Source organism: Hipposideros armiger, unplaced genomic scaffold (assembly GCF_001890085.2).
Source record: "Hipposideros armiger isolate ML-2016 unplaced genomic scaffold, ASM189008v1 scaffold_632, whole genome shotgun sequence".
NCBI classification, from domain to species: Eukaryota; Metazoa; Chordata; class Mammalia; order Chiroptera; family Hipposideridae; genus Hipposideros; species Hipposideros armiger.
The window spans coordinates 1,001,300-1,013,104 of NW_017731982.1; the positions used below are offsets into that span (position 1 = coordinate 1,001,300).

Genomic DNA, 11,805 nt, shown 5'->3' on the forward strand with positions numbered 1-11,805 from the left:
TTAAGCAGTGCTGATAGCAGCATTGGCCTGGTAAGTGGTAAAATCTAGTAAGGCACAAGGAGAAAGGGTGGGCGAGATCCTAGGTCTGAGAATGTGGGCTGTATCATACTTAGTAACTCCTAGAGGTGGCAAAGGCCTGGCCCATGACTGCCCATGCGAGGTGGAAACTGTGTAACATTTATTTCTCATCCAGAAACATAGGTCTTAAATGTCCGCAGAATGGAGAGGAAGAAGGTGACTCAAGAAATTTTGAAGTAACAGGTTACATGCCAAATGGTGAAGAAAAGGCAAAAAAGTGTCTCTGTACTTCCTGGCTCTACCGTTCGTTCGTTACTAGTGCAATTCTTTTGAATTCTGAGTAATTTTTACTGTGATTGAAAGGAGATGCAAAGTATGAGTTCTTATGATTTCAACACTCAGAAAATTAGAAAAATCGATGGTATATCTTTCAAACATGAAAACAGGCGTGGTGATACTGACAAAATATAGAATACAGTACCCTATATAATCAGGATAACCTTCTTATGGGCCTAAAACATCAATCCATTGTAAAAATGAATTCTAACACCTGATCACGACTGACTTTCTTCTGTTTTGTTACAAATAATTTTCTGGCAAACGACCTTCTTATGTCATTACATTGAATGGACTCAAAGATTCAATTTGAACACAGTAATCTATTTTCCCAGTCTCTAGGTGATAGATGTTTGCAAAGTAGTCTCCTTAACCAAGAGGGGATATGTGTGAAAATTTTATACTGATCGTAACCTTTCCAATGAAATTAATCTTTCAAAACTGCAAATATAAGTGGGTGTTTAATGGCTACAGGGTTTTCTTTTGGGATGAAACGTTCTGAAACTAATTAGGGGTGATGGTTGCACAACACTGTTAATGTGCTAAAATGCCACTGAATTGAACACTTTAAAATGGTTAATTTTATGTGAATTTTCCCTTAGTTAAAAAATAAAAAGTGCATAGTGCCTCGGGGATCCAGTATGTGCGGTAAATTCTTTAAGAATCTGCGACGTACTCGAGTGCCCTTAGAGTGGGTTAGGCCTTTCACCCAGAAAACGCCGTAAACAAACTAAGGGTAGAAATCTATATCCTCTGTTCTCTGTGCCTAAGACTTCCCCAGACACAAAGGGTGTTTTAAAAAGCCTCCTCTACCTCCAGCACCAGGAAGTAACCCTTGATGCGCAGCAGCCTCGATCTCAGCAAGGGGGTGGGCTTTGTTGGGGCCGTGCTCTCACTGCCAATCATTGCACCTCCACTGTGGGCCTTCGGCGGTCTCCCGTCCTCCCGGGCACCACAGGGGAAGGTATCCTGGTTTACTCACTCAGCTATCCCAGGCGCCTGGCACATCTGACCTCTAAACAACCTCCGAGCTCAGGCACTGCAGCCACGAAGACCCTAAGAGGGGGTCCTGGGCTCTAGGCAGGACGCCGCGGACCGCCGGGGGTCGCGCACGTACACCGTCCCCTCCCCAGCACGCGGCGGCGCGCGGCCTGATGGGAAACGTAGTCCTCCGGGCGCCAGCTCCCGCGAAGCAGCCCCTCCCGGATTTGTTTATCTTCCCATCCCGAGGTGGGGGATGGGCGGCGGCTGCGGAGCGGGCCCGGGCCCAGGCCCAGCCGCTCGGCCGTGCCGCGCGCTGCTGCCGTGATCGCCCCCTGCGGAACGAAGGTGAACCAATGTCATGGGTCCGGCCGCACTCCTCGGCCACTCACCAGGGTGAGGGCAGCCCGGGTGGGCTGCAGCTTCCTCTTGCTCACAGCCCGGACAGTGGCCCGGACTAACGAAGCCGACATCCTCGCCGTCCAGGCGCCCCGGTGCCTCGGGCCGGAGCTCGGCTGCCTCAGCCTCTCTCCATGGACACGGCGGGCGCATTGACGCCACAAGCTCTGGCGCAGAGCGCCCCAAGCTCCGCCCCGCGCGGGTCCGCCCCGCCTCCACCATTGGGCGGGCCTCGAGTGACGGGCGGAGGGCGGAGCGTAGTGACACGGCGCTGGGCCCTTGGAAGGTCATCACCGCTAGGGCGACCTCAGCGCCAAGTATGGAGAGGGGCTGGGGCATGCATGCGGAATGACCTCCGACTTGTGGGCTCCGGTGGCGTGTCGCTCCAGGACCTGCCCCCTGGACAAGGTGCGGCGCCACCGCTTAGGAAAGCTGGAGTCACCCCACTACGGGAGGGGCGCTGTCAATGGCAGAATGGTTCCAAGGCCTGGACATCTACATACATTTCAGTTTTTTTTGGTCCAGCTGGGCAGTTCTTCAGAATGTAGAATTACGGCGGAGTCATATAAATTAAGAGTCCCCAACAAGCGTGTTGTACTGCCTGGGATGTTGATGGGTGGTGTTAATGCAATTTTCGCTTTAGGTGCTGATTTTGGAACTCAAACCTACTCTCAGATGTGACTGGGCAGCTCTGTGAAAAATCATTTATAGCGAGACCCAATCAATAAGCTTGATTGAACTGTTGTTGGTCAGACCTTGTCGTGGCTGCTCAGTGGCTCTGCCTTTCAATTCTGCCCGTTAATTTACCATATATTGCTGAGCACCAGGCACTATACCAGAACATACACAGGAAACCTGATAAACGGAGGGTCCAGGGAAGAATTAGAAATCATGGTAGGATAGAAATGCTGCAGGGTTAGCAGATGGGAGAACATCAGGCTAGGCGGCATTTCTCGCGGAAGTGCTAGAGGTAAAGGGAAAGAGGAGGTTCTGTGGAGTGGTGCTCGGAAAAATAGATTGTTGCTCAGTGTTTTGATGTGGGAAGAACTAATCAGTGCAGTGTGTCTTAGAGCCCAGTTTATCTAATCCCCTAGAGCCTGCTGGATTGGATAGTTCAAAATTCCTTTAAGTAGTTCCGCCTCCCTGCTACTGAAATGCAACTGCATCGACAATAAGAGGATGGTTATATTTTCCCCCCAAATCCCAAAGCACATAGAAGAAACCGGGATTAAGAGACAGTAGTGTGGTGGGGCTTGTCTCTTGGCTTCATCTGATAAATTTGGTGATTAGGGACAAGGTAATTTATTTCTCATGTCTTTCCTCCTCCAGATATTGTGATTAAATGAAAAGCCCTTAGAAGAGTGCAAAGGCTCATGGCAGCACTCAGTAAACATTGTTAAGTAATGGATATTTAAAGATGCCATATATTGTGAAACTACTCTGTATGACACTACCAGTGGCGGGTACATGCCGTTACACGTTTGTCCAAACTCACAGAATGGACCACACCAAGAATGAGTCCTAATGTAAACTATGGACTTTGGGTGATAATAGTATGTCCCTGTTGGTTCACGGATTATAACAAATATCCCACCCTGGTGCAGCATGTGGATAGTGGGGGCGGTTGGTGTGTGGAGGCAAATGGGAACTCTCTGTACTTTTCCACTCAATTTTGCTGCAAACCCAAAACTGCTCTAAAAAATGAAGTTAATAAAAATGGAAAAATGCCATTATCATTTTATCAATTATTGAAATATTATACAGTTGTGTAGCACTTTACAACTTTCAAAAGAACCCCTGAGCAGTCTCATGGTAGCCTCACAACTTTGAGCTGTATAGGAAAGGAGTGTTGGCTATTTTACAAATGATGCTGAAAGCTTTTTAGTATAGTGCATTAGACACTATTTTAGAAATTTAGTTCTTAAGTTTTCTTAATTCAGGATCCTGTGTATGTTTAATAACCTTGTTTCCTTTAATACACACTATTCAGTTTTTAACTTGGTTAGCTGTTTTGCATTAAAATGCTAAATCACAAAATCTACGTTAGATTAATACCTGTTATTTGAAACTGATGCAGACCCCTTAAATTGGTGTGTCATTAGAAGAGTTTTCATGACTATGTAAGAAATATGTGAGCTTCTTTATCTCAGAGCAGCAGCTGTCCTGTGGCGTTGAAATGAGGAGGATTTGGGAAGCTGTAAACACTTTTGGATTTCCACTAACCGGTTAAAAACTTTCAATAGGGAAATGTTCAGTACTGCACTTCAGAATTTAGTTTCAGGGCTCCAGCCTTTATTTTAAAGTCTTTTCCTGGTAAGACCTCACTTGATCCTCATTACTCTGTGGAACAGCAGATCTGATTTCCATTTTATAGGCAAGGAAATGGAACTGCCAAGAGGTTAGGGCAAAGTGCCACACTCAGCTGGAAAACCGGCAAAGCCAGATCCCAGTGAAGTCTAGAATTCCACACTGAAGCTCGCAAAATTCTTGACTGCTGTCCAAACACGCCTGCTTTCATACAAAAAAAGCACAGAGCACATCTTTACGGTTTTATGGGTGCTAAATTCTGTATCTGCTTTTCAACTTTTTCCTGTAACACTATGAACGCTATTGACCAATCTACCCACAAATTTTTCCACTCAGATCCACGTTGTTAATACTCTCTCTACACAGAGATTAAAAAATACTGATTGGGGCTATACAAAATGGGTTTCATATTTTTGTTTGTTTTTGAGAGAAAAGAGAAAAGGAGAACCCCAGTAGTGGTGCATTTGTGGAGCTTGTTATGAGACAGGCCAGCTGCATATGAAAGATAGCTATGCCCTGGGAACTAGACATGGCATGGAGCAGATATGTCTGTCCCCCAGCTGGGGTGCAGAGAAGGGACTGTAACCAGTATCCAAATAAAGGGAGCAAAGAACCAAGGGCAGTCAGTTTTCCAGGTCTGCTGGCAAATACTGGTCACTGTCCCACTGATCCAGTGTTAGGGATCAAAACAAAAAAAGCCCAATACACTGGGTAGAATCTACTTTAGTAATCAGAATAGAATGCAGGGAACTTTTAAACATCCTTAAAAAGATATAGGAAAACATGATTTCTATAAAAAGATAAAAATAACTAAAAGGATGAGAGGAAAAGGAAGGTGGGTAGGGTTAAGTCAAAATTAGAATTGAAATGACAAAATTCTTGTTAGAAACATAAAACAGCACGACACTAAAAATCAAGCCAGTCATGTGAAGATTAAACTTGAGAAGTGTTCCTAGCATGAAGGAAAAAGATAGAGAGAAAAATATTAAGACAAAAGGATTTTTGAGAAAAAAGTTAAGAATATAAATGCTTTCTCAAATGGAAAAGCAACTTGGGTGGGGAGATAACTGGATTCGATTTTGTTTCACACACAAGTTATTGACACAAAAGTTACAGGGATAAACAAACACAGAAGCACCCAAGCAGAAAAAATAAAACCTACAAGGGGACAAAAATTAGGCTGGCCTCAGATATCTGCTGTAATGCCAGAAGACAACAGCATCAACGGGCTTCCCAAAGGGTGACAAGAACTGTGGGCCTGTTCAAGTTGCCTTTCATGTCCCAAGGTAAGAGAACTCAGAAGAGCAGCAGCTGAGGGAAGTCAGGTAGAGCAGAGTTTCAGCCCAGGTTTCCTAATTCACTTAACACACGAGTTTGTGTTCATTCAACGTTGAGTAAGGAATGATCACTAATTCTACCATAACTTCCAATTCTAAAGTTGATTTTTATTCTTCTTTAGCTGGAATATGTCTTCAAGTAAAGTGTTTAAAAGAAGGGCACACAGGTATGTAATTTTTGAGTCCTCTCCTATCTGGGAATGCTTATCCAGAAAGCACCTTCTGCACCCCTCTCTCTGTGTTCACCCCCCTAAGTCTGGGCCTCCTATTTACACATCCCCAGTGCTTGGCACACAGTGGGTGTCCATGAACAGCAGGCTGCGTGAGTTCAAATTAAGGGAACATGGGCATGTACTGCCCTACTCCTCGATCCAGTTTCCTCATGGAATATAGAACTCTCACTGGGAAGTGATGTGGCTAAAATTACAGGTCAAAATTCTGATTTTATTTCAAAATGATAAATAAACCAAGGAATAGTTCTGACCATGTACTACTTCTGAAGGGCTTGTGAAGTTAGAGAAACAGTTCCATGAGGGTTCCAGTCAGACCCAAAATGACACCAACCAAATCTGTGATTGGTAGAGACAGTCTCTTTAATCTTTAGGGTTTTTTTTTTTTAAGCTCTCCACCCTCATTTCTGAATGTTATAAAAAGTAAAAAGCACTTTTGTCATTTTTCCTTTGAAAATGTTTTCAGCAGCAAACAGGACTACTTGTTTTCCTTCATTTTTATCAGCAAAGTAGTTATATGTCAACTTACTTAAAATTAGAGAGGGGGAAAAACAAAAAGCCCCTCAGTGGCATTGCTCATCCATGGAAGACTCACATAAATAGGTATTCATGTTCATTTTATCACTTCTTCTACAAATATCAATAAAATAAGGTTTGTAAATCGTAAATACAGTAGTAGCAGTTCACACGTATTTGACACACTTTCACACAAGGATTCGGTAAACAACAATAAATATAATTTCCCCTGTTCAAAACAAAAAAGGGACTTACCGGAAAAAAAGGATTAATTTACTTGGGGTTCATCAGCACACCATTTTTAGTGTGTTTTGAAAATTAAAAACCACGTAATTGTATTCACTGAATACTGGCCCATAGTTACATTTTTTAAAAACCTGGCTTAAATGCATACACCATGGCTTTTTATTAAAATCCTTAAATCTATGGGATTTGTGATAGGTTAAGATTATATTAAAAAATTTTTTTTTTCCTCATTAACAATTTCATTCAATTAAAAAAACAATCTGACATTTCCCTTAAATGTTAAGTTGAAGCCTGATCTATGCCCCCGTGTCCTGCGAAATGAACTTAATTTTCAAAGTGAATAGGAATGCCTGAGTGGCCATTCAGAGTGCTGCTTTCCCTTCCTTCATGATTCCTGCTGGGTCCTCTTCACCGTAGCTTTTCCCTGAGTCATGTATTTACTGGAAAGGCTACCTAGAGGAGGGGAGAAAACAAAACAGAACATCAATAAAACAAGCCCCATTTCATTGCAAAATCCATAAAACTATTTCTTATTGTTAATTATTCACAGAGACTTTTCACACTGGAATTGGTCACTTGTTTTGAATTAAGTAATTAGGCTAGATATACATTTGCATGTTCAGTATTTCCATAACGGTGCAGGTGAATTTTTCAAAGGCTCTACTTTTATAGATTACTGTCTTCATTTGCAACCAACCGTAACAGACTGCAGAGAATTCTCTGGTCAGAAATAAATATCTTTCCTTATTACTCTGCAGACATGAAGCTGTAAATGATGACACTGCAGTAATAACACTGATATAAAAGAAGTAAATTTATTATAGTTACAGGTGAAGGACAGAAATGAGGATTACTAAATAAAACCAAACCACAGAACAATTGATAATTTTTGTTCTGGAGTCTAAACAAATAGATAAATAAGAAAATTGAGAAATTCTTAAGTGATTATGTTTAAGAAAATAGTATATAACAACAACTGCATTTCAAACCAATAGGGGAAAGTGTGCATTGTTCAGTAACTGTTATTGTGTCAAATAAGTAATTTTGGGGGTTAGGGGTAGTTTCCTTTCTCACATCATATCCTTCCTCTCCACCCAATTCCAAATGAATTACAGTACTAAATATAAGAGTCAAAGTATAAGAATGGTGAATATTTATACAATCTTGGTGTGGGGAAGTTTCCTTAGCACACCACCATATGCTTTACTTATGAAAAAAGGCTTACTATGCCTTTTTCATTAATAAAATAGAGGAAAGATGAACAATAGGTAGCTGGGGAAAGAACAAGCAATATATGAAAGAAAAAAAATAGCATGAGTATATGTAAAAATATTCAATATCAATAGGTAATCAAAGAAATGCAAATTAAAACAAGATACCAATTTCTGATCAACAAATTGTTTAAAGGAAGATCTGAAGGAAAGGGAAGTGGGTAGAAATTTTGCTAAATGTTCATTAAAACATACAATAATTTAAGAATGTCCAAAATTTGTGATATGACTAAGCATATTATGAACACAATAGAATACCAGGTATGCATAGGATAATAACATGAAAAAAGTGGGTTATAAAACCACACAAATAGTATTACATACACATGAAAACCCCACCAATCATATACCGTATTTGCCGGCGTATAAGACGATTTTTTGGCCCTGAAAAATATGCCTCCAAGTGGGGGGTCGTCTTATACGCCAGGTACACTTCAGATAGACTGCCCATAGTGCTTGCCCCGTGCCATAGTGGCCTCCCGATGCCCGCCCACTTCATTCCACATACCGTTCAGGCATCAGCAGCGCTGCTGGGTGTATGCTTGGCTGTTATGCGATTTTGCTGTTATGCGATTTTACCACACTTGCAAAATCGCACACAGCCAACCATACACCCAGTATGATAGCGCAAAATCGCGAATTGCGATACCATACTGAGTGTATGGTCGGCTGTGTGCGATTTTGCGAGTGTGGTAAATTCGGGTTACCGTATATTTCTTTACATATGCATTGAAGATTCGCGATTTTGCGCTATCATGGTGCCTGTTAGAATGTTGAAGAGCTCGCACTTGCGCACTAGTGAGGTCCCAGGGAGATGCTGATGCAAGGGTGGACCAGACTGCTATAGTGACAGGGCGGGCAAACAGGGAGCAGGGACCAATCAAATCAGGCTTTGTATACAGCCAACAGCCAACCACAATACTGCACCATTGTACAGTACAGCATAGAAAATGTCGACCAGTCAAACCCCTATCATCCCTATCATGGCACCAGCCAAAAGAAAGAAGTATGATGCAAATTTTAAACTGAAAGTTATAAACTTTGCTAAGGAAAATAATAATTGTGCTGCTGCAAGACAATATGGAGTAACAGAAAAGATGGTTCGGGACTGGAAATCAAATGAGAAAGCATTAAAGAGTATGCCAAGGGGTAAGTGTGCATTAAGAAGAGGCACCCCACACTGGCCAGAACTCGAAAAACATGTAGCAGACATGGTGGCTCAACATCGCCAAAACGGTTATGTGGTGACACGAAATACAATACGCTTGTTTGCACTTCAGTGGGCCAAATCAAATCTGGTATTGTTTTACCTTTTATTTGGTGTGTGGAAGGTGTGCGGAAGAGGGGGTAGTCTTATACGGCGAGTATATAACAAACTCTGTATTTTGAGTGGAAATGTTAGGGGGTCGTTTTATACGCCCAGTCGTCTTATACGCTGGCAAATATGGTAAGTTTGATGCCACATTTTCCTTATCTGTAAAATCAGGGCACAATACCCACCCCCTTAGAGTTATTGTGAAGATTAAATGAATACATGTAAAGCAACTGGAATAGTACCTGGCACATAGAAAGTACTCAATAAATGTTAAACAATTATTATATTGTAAAAAGATGGAAAGATTTTACCTCCAAAACCTAAATAGTAGTTAATGTTCTAGAATGGAACAAATATTAATGGCCTTTCTTTTCATTTTGCTTAACTATACTTTCTAAATTTTCTAAAGCAAACATATTAAGTATGCAAATAAAAACTTATGCCCCTCCACCCCCAAAAGAAAACTTTTCAAAGCAGGGTATCTAGACAGTCAACTCACAGTGAAACATGAGAGATATCAGTCAGGAAGAGACAAAACACTCCACTGTAGTATTTATACCACAATAACTATTGGTCTATAGGAACACATCTTTGATATTCTGAACTGTACAAAGTACTGAGAGGCTTTTTACTCGAGGAGAAAAAAGGTTAGATCACTACCTCATACTTTACACACAATCCAGCTGGATTAAAGATATAAATAGGAACAGTCAAGTTTAAAAGATATTAGAAGAAAATATAGATGGCTATCTTTATGGCCTCAGGTTGGGGAAGAATTTCTCAAAGATTGACCCTAAAATCATGAACCACATGAATATGAAAACTACTCATGGAAAACCAATTATTTGATTATCTCAAAATTAAAAACTATGGAGTAGCAATAAAAACAAGTTGGAGATGAGTTATAGTGAAGGAAGATACCTGGAATGTATAGAATAATAGAGCAGTATTCAGAATAAATGAAGAACCCTTACAAATTAATAAGGAAATCATAATACAACAGGAAAATAGGCAAATGATTTGAATAGGTAATTCACAGAAAGAGGAACTCCAACAGGCCAGTAAACACATAAAAATGTAGTTAACATTACCAGAGTCAAGAAAATATACATTAGAAAAACACCAAAGTATTTTTCTCATCAGATATACAAAAATAAACATTGCTGGTGGGAGTGGCAATTGTTTCAACCAATAAGAGGGCAATTTGATAGTATCTACCTAAACAGAAAATGCAAATATGCTATGACCTAACAATTTAACTTCTAGGTACACAAACCCAATAGAATCTCTCATCTATGCTCACGGAGACCCACACAAGAATGTTCACAACACTGTTTATAACAGCAAAAAATCAGACACAATCTAAATGTTCATGTACTTGGTAACAGATACGTAAAATATTCCATATTCATGTGAATACAAAATACTGTAAAAAAAATCCCTAAATCTGCTGGCCGAGTGGTGCGTTGGTTAAGAGCTGGCTTGGCACGCCAGAGGGCCCCGGTTCGGATCCGACATATGAGGGTCAGTGACACTGCCCTCCACAGCTAAGATGCTGAACAACAGCTCAACCTGGAGCTGGGCTGCCATGAGTCGCTGGCGACGGTGTGAGCTGCCGTCCCGTGCTGCAGTGGGTTGACGTGGGCTACCGTGTGTAGCCAGTAGCCAGCGTGAGCGGCCAGCAGCCGCCGTGAGTGGCCATGCAGAGGCCGGCGACTGATCTGCCTCGCCCGGGAAGAGCGCAATGATGGTGCCAACTTGGGCCAGTAAAGCAACGTCCTCCACAACTAGACTGAAGAACAAAATGACAGCAACTTGTCTGTTCCCCTCTCCTAATTCCCCAGCACTGTTCCCCTCCCCTGATTCCCCAGCACTGTTCCCCTCCCCCAATTCCCCAATAAAATCTTTAAAAAAAAAAATCCCTAAATCTATATACAGCAACACATATAAATTTCAAAATCATTTTGTTAAATGGATATGAAAAAGCAGGTTATAGATTCTTATTATACATCTGCAATAAGTAATACTGATCCAAAGATACATAAATGTATGGGGAAAAAAATCCCATGTATTTCATTAAATGACAGCCATTTTTACTATGTAAAACATAAAAAGTATTTTTAATCAAAATTTGTAACATATTATACTAGTAACTGTAAAAATTTAGAAGAAACTTGTGGATTGGCCGAGTGGCTCAGTTGGTTAAGAGCACGAGCTCTGAGCAACAGGGTCGCCGGTTCAATTCCCACATGGGCCAGTGAGCTGCGCCCAAGCTGAGCTGCTGCTGAGCTGCCAAGAGGTGGCAGGATGGCTCAGCTGGTGAGAGCATGTGCTTCTAACAACAAGACTGCCAGATAGACTTCTGCATGGGATGGTGGGCTACGTCCACCCACAACTAAGACTGAATACGTCACCTTGAGCTGAGCTGCCCTGAGCTGCTGAAGGGCGGCCGGATGGTGACTGGACTTGGGAGCTGAGCTAACTGCGCCCTCCACAACTAAGACTGAAGAACAACAACTTGTCTGGTCCCCTTCTCCAATTCTCCAACACTGTTCTCCTTCCCCAATTCCCCAATAAAATCTTTAAAAAAGAAAAAAAAACAGAGGAAGAAACTTGTGCTTTGAGTCTTAAAGAGTTCAAAAATCCAATTTATATAAATATTTTTGTTGCAGATAAGTATGATAGGCTGATCAATAACATGTTTATATATATATATATATATATATATATATATATATATATATATATATATGTTAAAAATATATCATCTTAAGATAAAATTCTGTGGAAGTGAAACAAAGACAAAAAAATGTAAAATTTCTGCAATGATATTTATATTTCATTTGATA

At 41.3% G+C, this 11,805-nt stretch overlaps 2 protein-coding genes across 9 annotated transcripts in view; both read right to left on the reverse strand.

Moving 5' to 3' along the window:
• The window catches only part of ISCA1 (iron-sulfur cluster assembly 1), an 18,602-nt gene extending 16,670 nt beyond the window's left edge, over window positions 1-1,932 (reverse strand). Inside the window, exon 1 of the mRNA XM_019625512.1 lies at window positions 1,728-1,932. Within this exon, the coding sequence (XP_019481057.1) occupies window positions 1,728-1,808 (81 nt within the window). The 5' untranslated portion in view covers window positions 1,809-1,932. The remainder of the gene's footprint in view (window positions 1-1,727) is intronic.
• Window positions 1,933-5,801: 3,869 nt separating this feature from the next.
• The window catches only part of TUT7 (terminal uridylyl transferase 7), a 62,279-nt gene continuing 56,275 nt past the window's right edge, over window positions 5,802-11,805 (reverse strand). For 6 of the 8 annotated variants that reach the window (XM_019625503.1, XM_019625504.1, XM_019625507.1 and 3 more), the window contains one exon: window positions 6,188-6,823. In XM_019625503.1, the coding sequence (XP_019481048.1) occupies window positions 6,756-6,823 (68 nt within the window). In that variant the 3' untranslated portion in view covers window positions 6,188-6,755. Of the gene's footprint in view, window positions 6,824-11,805 lie in introns of all 8 variants that reach the window. The other 2 variants (XM_019625508.1, XM_019625510.1) reach the window with 1 other exon arrangement.